The 20764-nt window shown below is 37.2% G+C and overlaps 1 protein-coding gene across 21 annotated transcripts in view; it reads left to right on the top strand.

Annotated features, from left to right (window-relative positions):
* Nucleotides 1–20764, top strand: part of RhoGAPp190 (Rho GTPase-activating protein 190) — a 317483-nt gene that overhangs the window by 94795 nt on the left and 201924 nt on the right. For all 21 annotated transcript variants that reach the window (XM_070093920.1, XM_070093902.1, XM_070093906.1 and 18 more), the window contains exons 4-8: nucleotides 4166–4255; nucleotides 4769–4971; nucleotides 5419–5888; nucleotides 15267–15479; nucleotides 20574–20760. In XM_070093920.1, coding sequence (XP_069950021.1) covers nucleotides 4166–4255; nucleotides 4769–4971; nucleotides 5419–5888; nucleotides 15267–15479; nucleotides 20574–20760 — 1163 coding nt within the window. The remainder of the gene's footprint in view (nucleotides 1–4165; nucleotides 4256–4768; nucleotides 4972–5418; nucleotides 5889–15266; nucleotides 15480–20573; nucleotides 20761–20764) is intronic.

The raw sequence follows: 20764 nt of genomic DNA, 5'->3' as shown, positions 1-20764 counted from the left end.
ATTTTTTTTAGACTGTGCACACTGACCACATAGACCCATTCTTTCATATGAAGGCCTACCAGCTTTCTCCCACTAGATTTGAGGCCGCTAGAATTTATGAGTACAGTGGACCCCCGCATAACGATCACCTCCGAATGCGACCAATTATGTAAGTGTATTTATGTAAGTGCGTTTGTGCGTGTATGTTTGGGGGTCTGAAATGGACTAATCTACTTCACAATATTCCTTATGGGAACAAATTCGGTCAGTACTGGCACCTGAACATACTTCTGGAGTGAAAAAATATCGTTAACCGGGGGTCCACTGTACTAGTACGTCAAAAACCCCTACGCGTAAAACGTACTAGTACGACCAAAACCCTCAAAGGGTTAAATCTCTCAAACCAACCTTTGCTGGCCTTAAATTCACTCACATCACCACTAGTTGCTGGCATTTTTTTAAATTAAATCGTCATGCAACTTTCTAGCCTCTTCACATATGATCGCTTGAGAGATGCTATCTCCTGCTATCTGTTTTTCATTTATCCACACCAATAACAGTCTCTCAACATCTTCTATCACTTGCGATCTCAGTTTTGAAAACATATTTGCACCTTTTGCAAGAACAGCTTCCTTGATTGCCGTTTTCTTGCCCACAATAGTAGCGATGGTTGATTGGGGTTTTGTGTACAACCTGGCCAGCTCGGAGACTTAGCAATGATCTCTCTCTTTATATCCATAGTAATTCTCACCCTTTTTGCTGTAGGGTTGGCACTAGAAGCTTTCTTGGGGCCCATGGTGACTTACTTTGCAGGTGCAATCACTACAAACGCTGTGATAATATGAAATGTTCCGATTGTATGTTTGGATGGGACCGCGGTGGCTGGCTGGCTTGTAAACACTGGCACCCACGGGACAAGTGAGGTGCGCTCAGGCCACAAGTGGACGCGTCTCGAACGGAACGAATAGCGTTGGTCGGGTTTTTTAGCGCTAGTCGAGGCAAAAATTTTGCGTTAAAATGTATCGCTAGTCGGATTTAACGTTAGACGATGCCAACGTTGGCCGAGGGTCCACTGTATTATGCAGAAAATTCGGAGTGTGAAAATTTGGAGGTGTGGAGTTAATAAAAGTATTAGTCAGAGGGCTGAAGAGGGGTTGTTGAGGAGGTTTGGTCATTTAGAGAGAATGGATCAAAGTAGAATGACGTGGAGAGTGTATAAATCTGTAATGGAAGGAAGGCAGGGTAGGGGTCATCCTCGAAAAGGTTGGAGGGAGGGGGGTAAAGGAGGTTTTGTGGCTGAGGGGCTTGGACTTCCAGCAATCATGCATGAGCGTGTTAGATAGGAGTGAATGGTATTTGGGACCTGACGAGCTGGTGGAGTGTGAGCAGGGTAGTATTTAGTGAAGGGATTCAGGGAAACCGGTTATTTTTATATAGCCGGACTTGAGTACTGGCAATGGGAAGTACAATGCCTGTACTTTAATGGAGGGGATTTGGGATATTGGCAGTTTGGAGGGATATGTTGTGTATCTTTATACATACATGTATATGCTTCTAAACTGTTGTGTTCTGGGCACCTCTGCAAAAACAGTGATTATGTATGAGTGAGGTGAAAGTGTTGAATGATGATGAAAGTATTTTCTTTTTGGGAATTTTCTTTCTTTTTGTGTCACCCTGCCTCGTTGGGAGACAGCCAGCTTGTTAATAAAAAAAAATGCACATGATATACAGGTGTAGCTGACATCATTGACATACTTCTATATAGAAAGTCCTTTTTTTATGCTGAGCATTTTGGGCAAATTAGGTCAGTTTTGTCCCAGGATATGACCCACACCATTTTAAACTGATGAGTGAGCAGGGACAGGGACAGCAGGTGTCTTATGGAAATGCGTCCCTAATGTTTTCCAGCCGTACCGTACTGCTTGTCACCAAGAGGAGCGGCAGAACTAATGTGCGACTCAGTAGTAAAGGTACAGGTGGGCCCCACTTTACAGTGCTTTGCTTTATGGCATTTTGCTTATGTAGCAGTTATCAATTATACCCATTCTTCATTTATTCAGACTTCCTACAGTAAATATATTCTCCACTTGCCATAAGCTAAGAACAAAAAATATTTTAAGGTAAGTAATGTGTGTACTGTATGTGCATTTTTAAGGCCTAGCTATTGCTCACTTAATATATGATAGTGTAAACATGTTATCAGGATATTAAATGCATTTGAAATTGAAAAAAAAAAAAGTCTGTGTCACTTTGAAGCGATTTTTGCTTTACAGCAGTAGCCCGGAACCCAACCTACTGCATTAGCGGGGCCCTCCTGTATTTATCCAGTCTCTCCAATCAGTATTAGTGCCAGAAAATTGGAAAAAGGTAAATATGGTCCCCAAGTATAAAAATGGGGACAGACGGGACACACTGAACTATAGGCTGGTATCTCTTAACATGCATATTGTCAAAAATTTAAAAAAAAAAAAATAATAAAGAAACACTTGGAGAGGAGGAGAATGGATTTAGGTTATTGAAACTCTTGTCTTGCAAACATGCTGGAGTTTTGTGGGAGTCACAAAAATAAAACAGAGAGGGCTGGGCAGATTGCAGACTGCAGGAATAAATTTTATACAGTACCACACCAGAGATTAATCCAGAAACTGGAGGAATAGGTAGGGGTTAAAGGCAGTGTTCCAGTGATCCAGGGAGTACCTGAATGATAAAAAGAGGAAGGTAGCAATAAGGGATGATAGATCAGTGTGGGAGAGGGAGTAATAAGTAAAGTTCTGCAAGGATCAGTGCTAAGACTGCTTCTTTTTGTAATAAATGTCAGTGACCTATCAGAGGGAATCAATTAAAGTGTGTGTGTCTGTTTGCAGATAATGGAAAAATAATGAGAAGAATAAAAACAGGAGAGAACAGTGATAAACTTCAGGAAGATCTTGGCAAACTGTAGATACGTATAGTTGAACAAGTGGCTACTCAAGTTCAACCCAAATAAATGCAAGGTTATATGAATTGGAGGTGAGGTTAGACCAAACACAGAATATAGCATGGGCAGAGAGAGGCTGCAAATATCAGAGAGTGAAAAGAACCTGAGTAACATATTACCAGAAATACACACAAATAATATCACGTCAGCAGAATGTGCAAAAATAGCAAACCTCAGGATAGCATTTAGGAATTTAAATAAGGAGTTATTGAGAACCTTATACACAGTGCATCTTAGGCCAGTCATTGAGAATGCAGCCCCAGCATGGGGCCCCATGCTTGATAAAGCATGTGAAGAAGCTTGGAAATATCCAAAGATTTGCAACTAGGCTAGTACCAGAACTGGAAGGAGTGCATTGTGAGGAGAGGTTGAAGGAACTGAGCCTGATGACCCTGGCTGAGAGAAGGGCAAAGGAAGACATAATCATGGTGTACAAAATCTTAAGAGGAACAGATAGGGCAGATAGGACAGACTTTGAATTAAGAGAACCAGGATCAAGGGAACACAGGTGGAACCTGAAGACACAGATGAGAGCTAGGGATGTAAGGAAATATTTCTTTAGTGTTGGGGTGGCTGAACAGTGGAATGACTTAGATGAGGCAGTGATGGAGGCAAACTCAATACATAGTTTCAAGAGTAGATATTAGAAGGTCCAGTTTAGGGGTCATATTGGTGACCCTTCAGTTAATGCTATGAGTAATCAGAATTAGCTAATTCAAGTATTATATCACAAATTTGTAGGAGGACATTGTATATTCAGATTAAGTCCTAACACTCTTGCAAACTTTTCGGATATGTAACTGTGAGAGCCTTGTTAATGGTCCAAGTTGGCCTAAAACTTCATCATAAATTTGTTTCTCCTATGTGCAGGTTATTTGTGTATAAACAACTGACCGAGGAGTGGGGGTTTGAATCCATGGCAAACCAATCCTAAAACTAGTATGTTGGGCAAGTAAGAGTCTTCCAACTATGTGTATTTCCATACACACTAGGGAGGTTAACATGGGCACTGGCCTGCTAGTTTTAGCACTGGCTTGCCATGGGTTCATATCTCACTCTGTTTAATGAATCTTGGATTGTATTTGTGTGTTCCAGTTAATTTTTTTAAGAGATGGTGGTCTGTTTTCTATCTATGATAGTTAAGAGGATGACAGCTTCCAGATTTATACCAAATTCTTAATTTGTATTTTTTTGTATTTTACTCCACAGCTGGGAAGATGGATCCATACATCAAACGCTGTTGTGCCACAAAGATTCAGTCCGCAGAGAAACTCATGTATATATGCAAGAACCAGCTAGGTGAGTCTTTTCATCATTGATCAGTTTTTGTTCTGTAAGCACTAAGTACACTCTGGAACTTCATTTTCAGTAACTCACACATTACCTCCTCCTGTTTGGTAATTTTGTTGTCGTCTTCAATTCTTTGTGTTTCATCTTTTATGCTTAGTTTGATTTTTACAAACCTTATTAAAAGATTTGGTACCATTTTGAGTTAGTACATCTAAGAGAAGAAGGGGGCCAGGAAGTATCTAAAGATGGATTGCACTAGTATTCTAGATGTGGCTTCATGTTATATCATAGGTGGCTGATTCTTAGCTTCATTTAAAGAGCCTGCTAACACAAGGAAGACATGATTACTCTAAGGCTTACTAATGCACAGTGATTTTAATTTTATTTTTTTAATGGGATAAATATAAAATTTAAGATCCTGTACTTTAAAAGTATTCATAATTATTTTTCTGTGAAACCTGTTGTATATAGCAAACATGTTTTTAGAAAATTTTTATGAATGATTCTGGCTTGTTTTGACAGGTATAGAAAAGGAATATGAACAGCGTGTCTTGCCCGATGGGAAGCTAAATGTTGATGGGTTCCTGTGTGTGTTTGATGTATCCCAAGTTCCCAATCGCTCTTTAGAACGTCAAGTTGAACTCACTGCTAGTATCCTAAACAACTGCCTCAAAACTAAGCGGCCAGTTGTTCTTGTAACAACTAAGAATGATGAGGCTAATGAGGTAAGAGTCAAAAACACACAAAGTTTGTCACCTTAGATTCTATACAAGACAGAACCTAGAGGAATATTTTATTTCACATTTATCAACACTCAATCAAAAGCATGCAACTTAACAGTTTGATTTATAAAATCTGCTACTTTTATGTCACACTGAAAATTTTATACTTAATTCAATACCATATTATTAAATATCATTGTAAAATTACAGTGGTACCTCGAGTTATGAACTTAATTCGTTCCAGAAGGCTGTTCGAGTGCCAGTACCGAATGAATATGTTCCCATAACGAATAATGTAAATTAGATTAGTCCATTTCAAACCCCCAAAAATACAGTTACAAAAGCACTTACAAAAGTACACTTACATAATTGTTCGAGTTGGGAGCTGTTCAAAACTCAAGGTACCACTGTATGTTAAAAACTTTACTGATACATGTATTTTATTTCTAGGTGTATGTAAAAGAAGCTGAGAAGTTAGCCAGCAGAAAAGAGTTTAAAGGGAATATTCCTTTAGTGGAAACTTCCTCGCATGAAAATGTTAATGTAGACTGTGCATTTATGACATTAGTGCATTTGATAGACCGTAATAGAGGAAGAATTCGTATTGTTCCTTTTTACGAGGCAGCGAGACATAGAAAGGAAATTCTTGATGTAGCAACAGATGCCTTCCAAAGATTAGTGCGCACTCATGTTCTGGACTATCGGTCTATATGGGCCACAACTAGTAAAAAACTTGCTCAAAGTCCTGATTTTATACATTATGTGGACCTCTTTGGTATGGACCAAGCGGCCAAACTGTTCCGTCGACATGTAAAGAAACTCAAAGATGAGTACCTCCAAAGAAAAGTGGAGGCATACATGGACATGCTGCCCTCCATTCTGCGTGAATTCTTCCCTGACCTGCAGAGTTTAGAGGACGGGTGAGTGTTTGGTGCTACTGCACTTCATTGATATTGAGTCACTCTGGTATTGATCTGTGAGGCAATCTTTATTTTGTTAATTGTACTTGTGGTAACTACTATATCAGAAACCTTGAAAATGTAATGAGGTGTTTGTATTTTGTGTGCGATTCGCTTTTCCTAATTTCTAGCTGAGAAAAAATTCAGAAGTGAACTAGTGAGAATAAAAAAAAATTGTAAACAATTAAACTTTTTTGGAATATTGTGTTTTGGCTTTATTGGTTAAGTGAAAATAGGGCTAGATTGGTATTAGTAGTAAATCAGTGGCATTAGCTAGATTAGCAGTAGACCACAGACTTAGGCATTAAACAACTTTAATGAAAGCTTGACTTTCTAATTTTACAGTTCAGTAAAAGTAAAAAAAAAAAAAAATCATTATGAAGATTATAAATGTAATTCCTAATGTGAAATTAGATGCTTCATCAATGTTAGTACCCTGGAATCTACATACCTTGACAATTTTGTATTGATTGATTCATAGATATTTTTATTTGTCATACATTTATAATTTAGATGACTAATATGATGCTGGGAGCAAGGGGCTAGTAACTCCTCCTCCTGTATACATTACTAAAGTTAAGAAGGTAAACTTTTATTTTTCGTTTTGGGCCGCCCAACTTCAATGGGATATGGCCATTTTGTTGAAAGAATAATAATTATAATTTACTTTGCAACAAATGCTTGTTAGGTTACACTTGGTGGAAGAGTTTCGGAGGGTATGTAAAAGAAGACATTTGAAAGTGAACATTAATTAATTAAAAGAGCAAGGTGATGAGAGTTTGGAAAAAGTCAACACAATGAAAGATTGAAGATGAGATTACAGGGATGATGTATGGAGGTAGTAAAGGTACATCAGATACAGTATTTTGAAGTCAGTGTGTTAGCAGATGGGTTTATGAAAGGTGAGGCAAGTTGTAGAATAGACAAAGAAGAAAAGGTAGGTGGAGTATTACTGCATCTGTGGAAAGAAAGAAGCTCATTAATGGCAGGAAAGGGAACTGTACCAAATGTACCAGAGTATAGGGTAATTTTAAGATATATCAGCAGATAAAAGTCAGAAATAACACCACCACATCAGTTTTACTTAAACTTAGTCTTGGTGTAGGTTATGGCTAAAAAACATAAGATTAAGGTTTTTTTTTTTTTTTAGCAAAAGTTATATCTGAGGTAATTTTGAGGTCACCTGTTGACATAAAATATTTCAAATTTCCATAACTTTCCTCATGGTGATCGTAACTATATAAAAGTATACTTACAGTATTTGGAATCAGCATGCTCAGATTTAAAAAAAATTACAAATTTCACTTTTGATTGAAAGTTTACTGCAGAATATACGCTGGCACAACTCAGCCTCTTCTGGCAGGGTGTCCATTTTCTTTTGATTCAACGTATGACATTTAATCCTCCAGAGCTTGCTGATGGATTCTTGAGAAAGAGAGTAAACGTTTAGCGTGTGTGTTAACACACACATGAATTTGCAAATGTAATGTACATACAGTTGACTTGATACTAAGATTTATGCTCTGTTACAAGCTAACTTCAATTTCTTCATCTGTCTTTTTTTTTTTTTTTTAACACACCAACCATCTCCCATCAAGGCAGGGTGACTCTAAAAAAACACTTTCTCCATCATTCACAGTATCACTCTCTTGGTAGAGGCATGCATATATGACAGTTCAGGTGTCATTGTTCAGGCATAATAAAAATTTGTTGAAGATATATATTTCAGGTGTTAGGATTTGGTTTTCAATTATGTCTGGAAACTTGCTTTATCTATAGTTATTTTGATTGTACCACCAATCCTATCCCATGAATTTCTACAGTGTGATGCATTAAAAAAATGATTTAACATCACCTCCAAAATGAGTTCTGTGTTCTCTGATGACAAATTTTGAAGAAATTTTATTATTGCATTGAAGTGCTTATTTGTGGATAGCATCAGGTCCAGATTCTGTACACTAATACTAAATATGCTCTCTTTAAGGAAAGAGTGCACCATCACATTACAGTATAATATTTTAAGGAATTAGAAGAAGTGTTAAACTTGACTTGTGATATACCTGTTTCTAGTTTACACTTTTTGTACCCTTGCAGTCTGGCCTGGGGCCAGGCTTTCCTGTTGGGAGTTCTTACCCACATATCTATCACAATCTGTAATAAAGTTGGTAGAATTACCGACAATATGTAAAGTAAAAGGACACAAGTGCAACTAATGTGACATTTATTGTGGCAACATTTCGCTCTCCAGGAGCTTTATCAAGCTTTATCAAGGCTTGATAAAGCTCCTGGAGAGCGAAACGTTGCCACAATAAATGTCACATTAGTTGCACTTGTGTCCTTTTACTTTACATATCACAATCTGGTTTAGCTGGCACTTGGCAGAGGTAGAGATACAATTTTCTCTTTAAAAATTTCTACACTCATTCTGATAATATTTTTGATACTTGCATATAACAAGTTGAATAGTCTTTGACCATGAATGTTGGTACCATACAGTGTTTTCTTACTGTATTCATGGTACCCTTGCTTTTCACTGTGTCTATTTTACAATTCCTCTCATATCTCACTCCGCTAAATAAAAAAAAGAGAAAACACTCGCCCGTATTCATTCAATTGCTGTCTTGCCAAAAATGCTGTGACATCACATTTTTCATATTACCCTCTGGCCATCATGTCCCTCATCCTGCTTTCAGAGTGCAGGCACTGCCCTTTTTACTTCCAGAACTTAAATCCAGCCAACCAGTTTCCCTGAATCACTTCATTAAATAACCACATGTCTCTATTCACTCATATCTAATATGCTGACACGTGCCTACTGGAGGCTTGAGCCCCCTAAAACACTAAACCTCCTTCACCTTCATTCCTGCCAACTGTTCCTGGAATGACCCTTACCCCTCCTACCTTTCATGCCAGATTTATGCTCCCTCTTAGGAATCCTATCTCTCCATCCTCTCTAAATACTCACACCACCTCAGGAACCTCTCTTCAACCTCTGGAATTATACTCTTGATGACCTCACACCATCTTTTAATTTCTACATTCAGAACCCTTTGTAAAATATTCACATCAAACGTTGCTCTCAAACATAACTTCACTTCCTCTAGTCTTCTTATTGCAATGTTCAAAACCCATGCCTTATACCCATATAAAAGTGTTGGTACCACAATTCTCCTGTACATTCCCTTTTTCTTGGCTCTGTAGATACATTTTCCTTTCCACATATGCCTCAGTACACACCCTACCTTTTCCCCCCCCCCCCCCTCATTGTTCCATGGCTCACTTCTTTCATATACCCCATCTGCCAGTAAGTCCACTACCAGATATCTGAACACATTCACTTCTTCAGTACTCCCTCCTTCCAGTCTCATTACTTAATTTGTTACCCCTCATGAACTTGCTCTTTTCTATGTTCACTTTTAACTTACATTACATACCCTCCTAAATTCATCCACTAATCTTTGCAACTTCTCTTCAGAGTTCCCCAAAAGTACAGTGACATCATCAAAAAGTAACTGACAACTTCCATTTTGTGTTAGATTCTCCATATTTTAATCCCTCACCTGTCCTGAACACCTTGTACAAGCCCATCTATAATCGCATCTTACTTGCTTACAGTTCACCTGTTAATAAACACTTGTCAGTTTTTGCCAAGGCATAGCTGAATAAAAAATTACCAGTACCTTGTGGGTGTTTACTCATTTCACCAGGGAATATTTAGTTAAATAGGAATAGGTAAGTAAGGAATAAAATACGTCTTTTTAACCAGAGTTCACAGTTATGTATGATCTATGAAGTGCACTTGTATAGATGTTTTCTTTATCGTCAGGAAATTGTATGGGTCTAAGAAAAGTATTTTTCAGTTTATATAATTTAGATAATGTATATATCATAAGATTAAATTAGATTGGTTATTCTTATTTTTTTTTTATGTTTTGTATGTCTCAGAATGTTATCTAACTTTTTATTGTTCTATTTTATTGTTAGTTTAGATGAAAGTTTGTTTAATATATGTATGTATGCCTAATAGTAAAACTTTTGACTTGGTTATGGTAGTATTGAAGGGTGCTAAATATTTTGTTCTTGCTAAAATTTCCATCTGTGCTGCTTACTACTTTGTATCATTACTCTATTTCTAGTATTAATAAATTGGTTAATTGATTTTAATTCTGCACTTTGCCTTCGTGAGGCAGTAGGTAAAATGAAAGGGGGTAAGGCAGCCGGGATTGATGGGATAAAGATAGAAATGTTAAAAGCAGGTGGGGATATAGTTTTGGAGTGGTTGGTGCAATTGTTTAATAAATGTATGGAAGAGGGTAAGGTACCTAGGGATTGGCAGAGAGCATGCATAGTTCCTTTGTATAAAGGCAAAGGGGATAAAAGAGAGTGCAAAAATTATAGGGGGATAAGTCTGTTGAGTGTACCTGGTAAAGTGTATGGTAGAGTTATAATTGAAAGAATTAAGAGTAAAACGGAGAATAGGATAGCAGATGAACAAGGAGGCTTTAGGAAAGGTAGGGGGTGTGTGGACCAGGTGTTTACAGTGAAACATATAAGTGAACAGTATTTAGATAAGGCTAAAGAGGTCTTTGTGGCATTTATGGATTTGGAAAAGGCGTATGACAGGGTGGATAGGGGGGCAATGTGGCAGATGTTGCAAGTGTATGGTGTAGGAGGTAGGTTACTGAAAGCAGTGAAGAGTTTTTACGAGGATAGTGAGGCTCAAGTTAGAGTATGTAGGAAAGAGGGAAATCTTTTCCCAGTAAAAGTAGGCCTTAGACAAGGATGTGTGATGTCACCGTGGTTGTTTAATATATTTATAGATGGGGTTGTAAGAGAAGTAAATGCGAGGGTCTTGGCAAGAGGCGTGGAGTTAAAAGATAAAGAATCACACACAAAGTGGGAGTTGTCACAGCTGCTCTTTGCTGATGACACTGTGCTCTTGGGAGATTCTGAAGAGAAGTTGCAGAGATTGGTGGATGAATTTGGTAGGGTGTGCAAAAGAAGAAAATTAAAGGTGAATACAGGAAAGAGTAAGGTTATGAGGATAACAAAAAGATTAGGTGATGAAAGATTGAATATCAGATTGGAGGGAGAGAGTATGGAGGAGGTGAACGTATTCAGATATTTGGGAGTGGACGTGTCAGCGGATGGGTCTATGAAAGATGAGGTGAATCATAGAATTGATGAGGGAAAAAGAGTGAGTGGTGCACTTAGGAGTCTGTGGAGACAAAGAACTTTGTCCTTGGAGGCAAAGAGGGAAATGTATGAGAGTATAGTTTTACCAACGCTCTTATATGGGTGTGAAGCGTGGGTGATGAATGTTGCAGCGAGGAGAAGGCTGGAGGCAGTGGAGATGTCATGTCTGAGGGCAATGTGTGGTGTGAATATAATGCAGAGAATTCGTAGTTTGGAAGTTAGGAGGAGGTGCGGGATTACCAAAACTGTTGTCCAGAGGGCTGAGGAAGGGTTGTTGAGGTGGTTCGGACATGTAGAGAGAATGGAGCGAAACAGAATGACTTCAAGAGTGTATCAGTCTGTAGTGGAAGGAAGGCGGGGTAGGGGTCGGCCTAGGAAGGGTTGGAGGGAGGGGCCAAAGGAGGTTTTGTGTGCGAGGGGCTTGGACTTCCAGCAGGCATGCGTGAGCGTGTTTGATAGGAGTGAATGGAGACAAATGGTTTTTAATACTTGACGTGCTGTTGGAGTGTGAGCAAAGTAACATTTATGAAGGGATTCAGGGAAACCGGCAGGCCGGACTTGAGTCCTGGAGATGGGAAGTACAGTGCCTGCACTCTGAAGGAGGGGTGTTAATGTTGCAGTTTAAAAACTGTAGTGTAAAGCACCCTTCTGGCAAGACAGTGATGGAGTGAATGATGGTGAAAGTTTTTCTTTTTCGGGCCACCCTGCCTTGGTGGGAATCGGCCGGTGTGATAATAAAAATAAATAACTTTGCCTTCACAAAATAAAGTGAATGCTGTGACGCTACTTTTTTATACAGCATGTATTCCTTTAAATTTGTAGTAGTATTACAATTTTACACTTCTTTCTTGAAGTTGTGGCCTGGTTCTAAGCAAAGCCTTTGTGTTAGTTTGGTCAGCAAGGTTGTTGGGACTTGCTGCATGTAGCCTGATATAAATATCACAGCCTGGCTGATCAGGGACTTTTGCAGAGTTTTGGGATAATCCAAGTCAGCATGGATTTATTGGGAAGATCATGCTTGCCCCAACTACTAGATCATTATGACAAAAATTACCGAGGCTTTGGAAGGAACCCAAAACATAAATGGGATCTACAAGGACTTTGCTAAAGCATTTGATAGATGCAATTCTTCAGAGATTGCCCATAAAATTAGGTTACTAGGTATAACAGGAAAAGTAGAAAGATGGCTATTAAATTTCTAACAAATAAAGAGAATAGTAAACAAGCAAAATCTAATCTTAGCAAAGGAAAAAGTTAAGTACCTCAAAGCATAAGTTCTCATCCTCATGACAAACAGACAAAAATACTAGCCACAGATTTTAGTCCTTCATGGATGATTCCAAAATAAGCAGGAGAGGAGCAGCAGTAAAAGACAGTGAAAAATTGCAGGCAGCTCTCAACAAAGCCTTACAGTGGGCAATGGAAAATGTATTCAGTGGTGTCAAATTTCAACTGTTCAGGCACAAAGAATGAAGAACTCAAAAGTCACACTGAATACAAAACAGAAAAATGCAAGAAACATGTACCAGTCTTTGACATGAAAATGTCAGATAACCTGTCATTTTGAGAACACAATAAGGCAAATTCTGCAAAGGCCAGAAAAATGACATTGGGAACAACGAGAATTTTCAAACCAAGAGAAATAATGCCAACAGTGACACTTTTCAAATCATTTAATCTGTCTTGTTTAGAAGAATGTTTGGTCTCGACTGCTACATTGAAGGTAGGAGAGATATCAGAGCTGGAAATGATAGAGATAGTTTAAAAGAATACTTCAAATATACTTGCTGGAGTGAAGAAGAGAAAGATACCTGTTGATATATAGTATGATACATAGAAGATGCATTTAGATTTAGGTACAGGGCTCCTTGTGATAGGGTATTTGCTTTAAATTTTATGATAAAGTATATATAGTAATTTCACAAATTAAATTTTTTGCCCTCTGGCTTTTCCTAGTATTGTAATTGCCTGGGTACTTGATGTCATCAACCTATAATTACCTTATTTATCCATTTCTAATTACTGTACATATAAGTTTACTGAGTATACCAGGAAAAGTGTATGGGTGGGGTTATTATTGAAAGAATTAGAGGTAAGACAGAGTAGGATTGAAGATGAGCAAGGAGGCTTTAGAGTGGGTAAGGGATGTGTACATCAAGTGTTTCCATTGAAGCATAAAGGTAGGGAAGTTTTCATTGCATTTATGGATTTAGAAAAGGCATATGATAGAGTGGATAGGGGAGAAATGTGGCAGATGTTGCAAGTATTAGGAATAGGTAGTAAGTTACTAAATGCTGTATTGGGATAGTGAGGCTCAGGTTAGGGTGTGTAGGAGAGAGGGAGATTACTTCCCGGTAAAAGTAGGTCTTAGACAGGGATGTGTACTGTCACCATGGTTGTTTAATATGCATATTTATAGATGAGGTTGTAAAAGAAGTAAGTGCTAGGGTGTTGGAGAAAGGGATGGGATTAAATTATGGGGAATCAAATACAAAATGGGCATTGATACAGTTACTTTTTGCTGATGATACTGTGCTTATGGGAGATTCTAAAGAAAAGTTGCAAAAGTTAGTGAATAAGTTTGGGAGTGTGTGTAAAGGTAGAAAGTTGAAAGTGAACATAGAAAAGAGTAAGGTGATGAGGGGTATCAAATGATTTAGATAAAGACAAATTGGATATCACATTGGAGAGAAGGAGTATGGAAGAAGTGAATGTTTTCAGATATTTGGGAGTTGACTTGTCAGTAGATGGGTTTATGAAGGATGAGGTTAATCATAGAATTGATGAAGGAAAAAAGGTGAGTGGTGCATTGAGGTATCTGTGGAGACAAAAAACGTTATCCATGGAGGCAAAGAAGGGAATGTATGAAAGTATAATGGTACCAACACTCTTATATAGGTGTGAAGCTTGGGTTGCAAATGCTACAGCAAGGAGGCTGCTGGAGGCAGTGGAGGTGTCCTGTCTAAGGGCAATGTGTGATGTAAATGTTATGCAGAGAATTTGGAGTGGAAATTAGAAGGTGTGGAGTTACTAAAAGTATTAGTCAAAGGACTGAAGTGGGGTTGTTGAGGTAGTTTGGTTATTTAGAGAGAATGAATCAAAGTAGAATGACATGGAGAGCGTCTAAATCTGTAGGGTGAGGAAGACGGGGTAGGGGTTGTCCTTGAAAAGGTTGGAGGGAGGGGGTAAAGGAGGTTTTGTGGGCGAGGGACTTGGAATTCCAGCAAGTATGTGTGAGCGTGTTAGATAGGAGTGAATGGAGACGAATGGTTTTTGGGACCTGACGAGCTGTTGAAATGTGAGCAGGGTAATACTGTATTTAGTGAATGGATTCAGGGAAACTGGTTATTTTTATATAGCTGGACTTGAGTCCTGGAAATGGGAAGTACAATGCCTGCACTTTAAAGCAGGGGTTTGGGATATTGGCAGTGTGGAGGGGTATGTTACACATGTACATGCTTCTAAGCTGTTGTATCTGGGCGCCCCTGCAAAGCCAGTGATTATGTGTGAGTGAGGTGAAAGTGTTGAATGATGATGAAAGTATTTTCTTTTTGGGTCACCCTGCCTTGGTGGGAGACAGCCGACTTGTTGAAAAAAAAAAAATACAGCTACAGGAATAGAGCTATGATCATGTAATTATTTCATCAGAAATTTTATAAAAAATTAAAGGGTAAAAAAACTGCAGCATTGTAATAAACTGTTACTATTTGTATTACTGTATAATCTTTAAAATTCCCAGTAGTTGTAGGACTTGGTACCTTGTCTTTTAATCAGCTCTTGTTTCTCCACAGTTTTTACAGAAAGGTTTTTTAATATCCTTTTTGTCTTACTTTATAAACTGTGGCCTTCTCATCTTCCTGTTGAAGGTTCAGTACTGTACTGTGCTAATAAATCTTCATCTAATTTGTATCAAGTAAACCATGTCTTAAAAATAGTAACATTTTCAGTGTGATCAATTATATACAGTTAATCACAGATAAACTCTTCCCTTCTTTTCATTCTTATGCACATCTAAAAACTTTTGAGCTGGCTTATGTCTGAGCCATATGTTCTCTTTCTCATCCTGCTACAGTGATCCTTTTAGGTCTCACTTGTGCTCTCACTCACTCTCTCTAATGTGCTTGCTGGTTTTTCCTTCTGCAGGGATTGGCTTAGTATACAACAAAGGATAAGTGAACATCCAGATTTTGATCGCTATTTCCTGCGCTGCAACGAAGACATTCCCTGGTCAGAAAACACCGAGCTCTTGGACTCTGCTGATACTCGCATTCCATTTGATGTTCTCGACTCGAATGAAGCAGAGACAGTGTTCAAAAATCATGTAAATGCTCTTCAGGCAGAATTAGAGATGAGAGAGTAAGTAGTGACAGATTTACATTGTATGAGCAAAATTATCTGTATTTTGTGTTCTACATTTTTACTAATTTCTTCAAGGAGTACAGTATGATAACCTGTACACTTACTTCTTTAATACTTTTTAGAGTGGTGATATTAACTATTACTGTACTATATAATATAGTATCATTCTAGACATCATAACTTAGATTTATTTTTTAATACGTAGTGCATTAACAGTTCATTAATGAGAATTGAACAGATAATTTCAACATTTTGTGGATGTAAAAACTGTAGAAGCAGTTCTAGAGATTGACTTGGTTATCTTAGTCTCACAAGATCACCACTGTACCAGCTAGGCCATTAAGTGTATATTCAGTGTTTTATTTTGTACGGTGATGATCTTTAGTGTGGAGGATTGCCAGATTTGTCTGCGGTATTTCTTAATGAGGAAGGGCCGAAACTGCTGCAGAAATTTTAGCAATTTATGTATTCAAGAAAAAATAAATACGTACTACCTTGACAATTTTTTGTCAATTGTAAGTCTTTTATGGGAACGAGAATTTAAAATCAAAACATAGAAGTTGGCACTATATATGAGCAGACCTCTGGCTATATTGACGAGAAGAAGAGTTTGATAACCTAAAGAAGAAATCACAAGTAACCCACAAATTTTAGATAATTCTTCAGATGACATTTCAAAATTGCATGGGCAATTATCAGGTCATGGGTGAAAGAGAAAAGTAAGGTATAGCAATCTGATTGTTTGAAGAGGTGAGGAGACACCCGAATTATTTCTTACTTGTAAGTTATTTGTGAATTGTTTCATCAATGGTACTTTAATTTTTGGTCTTTATAGCATAGAAGTTGGTACTTGGGTAAGCTGCTGGATGGAAGTGGTACTGTAGTGTGCCAGTAATATCTTTTGTAATACTTCCTAGATCTATATGTTTGAGAATGAAAGTATTTAATAAATGTATATTTGATTAATTTACATAAAATTGATATTGAACTTCAATTTTTTTTTAATACAGACAACTTCTATGATTATATGGAACCAATTTCAGATGCAGTTTATTACAAACAGGAAATATAAATTGAAGATACATAAAAAATTACATGTTACTTACAAGGCTCTGAATATAATAATGAAGATATTTATGAAACATTAACCTGACTTTAAAGAAGTGTCTCAAATACGTGCGTACATCTTGGTATGTCTTTTTTGCTTGCATTCAAACAGTTTTTTCCACTTCCCTCGTTCATCACACACAAGACTAACTATTTCAGTTTTTTTTTTTCTATTAACTGCCTTAGGAGGAAAACTTACAGGACACATTACCAGTTTTATCTGCCTTAAGTCTAGGAAACATTAAATTAGTACATACTTTTCTTCACAAAAAATAGCTTTTTCACATAACCACTTCTTTGCCAAGTTGGCTTATCAAGAACTTCTCGTGTAACTTCTGTGGAACTCCTCCAATTTTTTTGTTGTATCAAACTGTAATGTTGCAATGTTGCACTCAGCAAATAGTGTACCTACCCCCTTTTTTTTTTCATGGTGAAATATTTATTTTTTTTAACACGGCGGTCGTCTCCCACCGAGGCAGGTGTGACCCAAAAAAGAATTCAGAAACACTTTCGCCATCACTCACACAATATCACGGTCTTTGCACAGGTGCCCAGATATGACAGTTTAGATGTCACTCCAAACAGCCAATATCCCAAATCCCTCCTTTGAAGTCCAGGCATTGTCACAGTTTAGATGTCAGTCCAAACTGTCAGTATACCAAACCCCTCCTTTAAAGTGCAGGCATTGTACTCTTACCCTCCAGGACTCAAGTCTGGCTAACCGGTTTCCCTGAATCCCTTCACAAAATATTACCCTGCTTACACTCCAACAGCTCGTCAGGTCCCAAAAACCATTTGTCTCCATTCACCCATTCTAACTTACACAGTATATAATGTATTATTCTTGCAAGTACTGTAGTCATATGTGGCAGGCTAATTTGTCAAAATTGGTATAGAGACTGCAGTGTATACAGTTGGTGCAAGAAGCCAGTGGTGAGCGGGGTCAATCATTTATACTATAGATTGAGGGCCTTGGATATTTGAAGATTTGTCACACAAGCAATGACACAGGTAAGAAGCCCTGAATTAAAAAAATATGTATGTAGAGAGAGAGAGATACAGATAGATATATAGATAGATTTAATTTAATTTACAAATGTGCCAAATTTAATTACTGTACATGCTATGATTTTAATTGTCTTTGTACACCTGAGAGTTTTAAATTAATTTTCTCCATAAGAATGCTGTCATCTAATCTTTTGATTTCATTCTCATGCCATCGTTCAGGCTACCGCGAAGGTACTGTGATCAACCCAAGTATGTGCATGCTCCTACAAACATGTCTTGATTGATATATACTATACAGTATATTGTGCATTTTCATTATTTGGTGTTATTTATAGAGAATTCATCTGATCCTCACATGCAAGCAAGAATCATGAATTTTTTCCTCTTTAACACCAAGTAGCTGTAAGAATGCTTGTTTGATTATTTTGTTAATGCTGCAAGGAACATTTGGTGTACTTGTAGAAGAGGTGCAACTGATTCTTCTTGTAAACTTTGTTCATTTTTGCTAATGTAGATGCAAATTATGAAGATAATTTATTACCCTTTTCACTAAATGCGTGAGATTATTTTCTCTTTTGTGGTTGCAGAGTAATAATGAAATAAATTTTTAGCATTATGTATATTTGCTTATAATACTGTACTGTATGTTAGTGGTATAGTTACCTTGAATACTGTAGTTATTGTTCATATTCTTTAGAATACTGTATACACACTATTATAACAGTTTCTGTTTAAAATGTTTAACATATTGGCTGTAGATTGTTATATAGAGTTACTGGTCCTAGGTAATGTAGCTTTGAGGTGTGATTAACATTAGAGAAATCCTTTGTCTAGCAGTTAGGTAAAGGAATTTCAAGTTTGTTTAGCATTATTTTGTAGTTGGTAAGCATGAGGTGTGTATTATGATTATTTTTTGACACTTTGTTGTTGGTAAGCATGAGGATCAGTACAGTGACTACTTTTTGACACTTTGTAGTTGGTAAGCACATGGATGTGTACTATGACACTTTTTTGACTGCTGTTGTGTGTGGTAGCATATTTGTTCATTATAATCTTATCATGGTTAGTGAGCATTAGGGAGTGTCTTGGTTTTGTTTTGTGTAAGTAGTTGACATTATATCTCAGTTTTTATACAGACTATACCAAAAAAACAGTAATCCAGTGATTACAGATAACTAGGGGATATCTTAAGAACAGTTGGTGTTGTCTGCACATGAGGCTCAGCATTTTGGAGCTGTCTTCATGCTATTGTTTAATATAATTTTATTTTGGAGATCTGGCCTGAAAAGCTGTGGTGTGCAATATGTTGAGTAATTGAGAGAGAGACAGGGTTGGGGATATGTTTTGTTGTTAGTGTCTAGTACATGAGTGAGGAGGAAACAGGGTCTTGCTCAGCCAGTTCTAGGTTTGAACTTGGTCTGCCAGATGGCTGCATGAGACCTAGATGGCATGGCACAAAATACAAACCCAAGAAGGATTACAGTTTTGTACCTCTGGTCCCTTTAAGTAGTGAGAGCTAGGTTGTCCTTAGTTTTAATATTAGTGGCCAAGTATGCAAAGTTTATATGTAAGGTAAATTCAGTAAATGCATTTAAGTTTTGGTGTTGACAAGGTCTGTAAGCTAAATAGTTTGCTAGTTTTGCTGGTGACAAGGTAGCCAAGCTTTATAACTAAGCTAAATTAAAAGTATGGTAAGCTAAAATATGGTGATGAGAAATTAATAGTTTGTTGTAAAATTAAATCTATTAGCTTAGGGAGTGGTACAGCAGTTAGGGTTTAAAATTGTTTAGACTTCCTCCAAATTTATTTTCTTTATACCATCTCCATACTTAAGTCTTTACCTCAATACCAGTTATTTGTTTGTTTTCTCATTTGGTAATTTTGTTTAACCCTTTCAGGGTCCAGAGGCCAAATTTCAAAGTGTGCACCAGGGTCCAAGAATTTTCAAAAAAAAAATTTGTTATTTTTTCTTATGAAATAGTAAAGAATATTTTTCTGAAGGTAATAAAACAAAAAGTACGAAATTTGATGGAAAATTGACGAAATTATGCTCTCGCGAATTTTGATGTGTCAGCGATATTTATGCATCGTTGATTTTGCCGACTTTGACTCCCATTTCAGGCCAATTATATTATTCCAGTTGACCAAATTCTTAGCTATTTCACTAGTATTACTTCTATTCTATCGATTGAGCACAAGAAATCACCAAGTCAGCTGTTTCAACTACAAAATAAAGTGATTGGAAATTGGTAATTTGGCCAATTTAACACAAAGTTCAGAATATTTCAATTTCAAAATACGGTCCAGAATAAACAATGCAGACATTCCTGGCACTAAACTAACATTTCCTCTGTTCATTAGTTACGTTTTGAGGCTTTTCAAATGAATTCCACTTTGATTTTTTATTCACATAATGAATTTTTATTCAAACCAAAAAAATAGAAGATTTACTGTTATGCAATATTGTAATAATTGTATAAATATCATCACCACATTTGTGAATGTATAGTAGACCCACCAGCTGGCGTGTATTAGACGTGTGAGGTCGTTTGTTTATTCTTGAACATTGACAAAAATTTAACATTTCCTCTACTTTGAGCACAGTTTCAAGCCATTTCCAGTGCTAAAACCAATCAAAATCATCTCTATTTCTGTAATATATCTTCCATTCTATCAAATGAGACCAAGAAATCGCAAATACAGCTATAAAAAACATAGGAAAAAATACTGCAAAGCCGCTGTTTTAATAAAAAATCACGGTTTGTTTTTTTCTCTCATTATACACTGTGTGCTGCAGCTTATCAGAGTGAGCTGAGCTCATGGCATAGATCTACGGTTTGGACCCTGAACGTAAAGCCTTAGATCTACGGCACGGACCCTGAAAGGGTTATTATTAAAGTTTCTTATCCCTTCCTCTATATTTCTAAAGCATAGTTCAGCTCTACATTCTCATAATAAATCATCATCTCTTTAAAGGATGCGTGACAAATTCAAGTTATTGCTGGCGGAAACTGGTTATGTGACACCAGGCAAGAGACTTGATGAAGTGCGTGTGCTCTTCATGGGAAGAGAGAGTTTTGACTCACTCTCCGAACATGACCGTCAGTTTATCTATGACCAACATCAGAAGGACATCACAGAAAAAGCACGACAAAATTTTCACGTAA

The sequence above is a fragment of the Cherax quadricarinatus genome, chromosome 44 (genome assembly GCF_038502225.1).
Source record: "Cherax quadricarinatus isolate ZL_2023a chromosome 44, ASM3850222v1, whole genome shotgun sequence".
NCBI classification, from domain to species: Eukaryota; Metazoa; Arthropoda; class Malacostraca; order Decapoda; family Parastacidae; genus Cherax; species Cherax quadricarinatus.
Note: the sequence above shows the minus strand (reverse complement) of the source record. Positions and strands in the feature narration are given on the sequence as shown.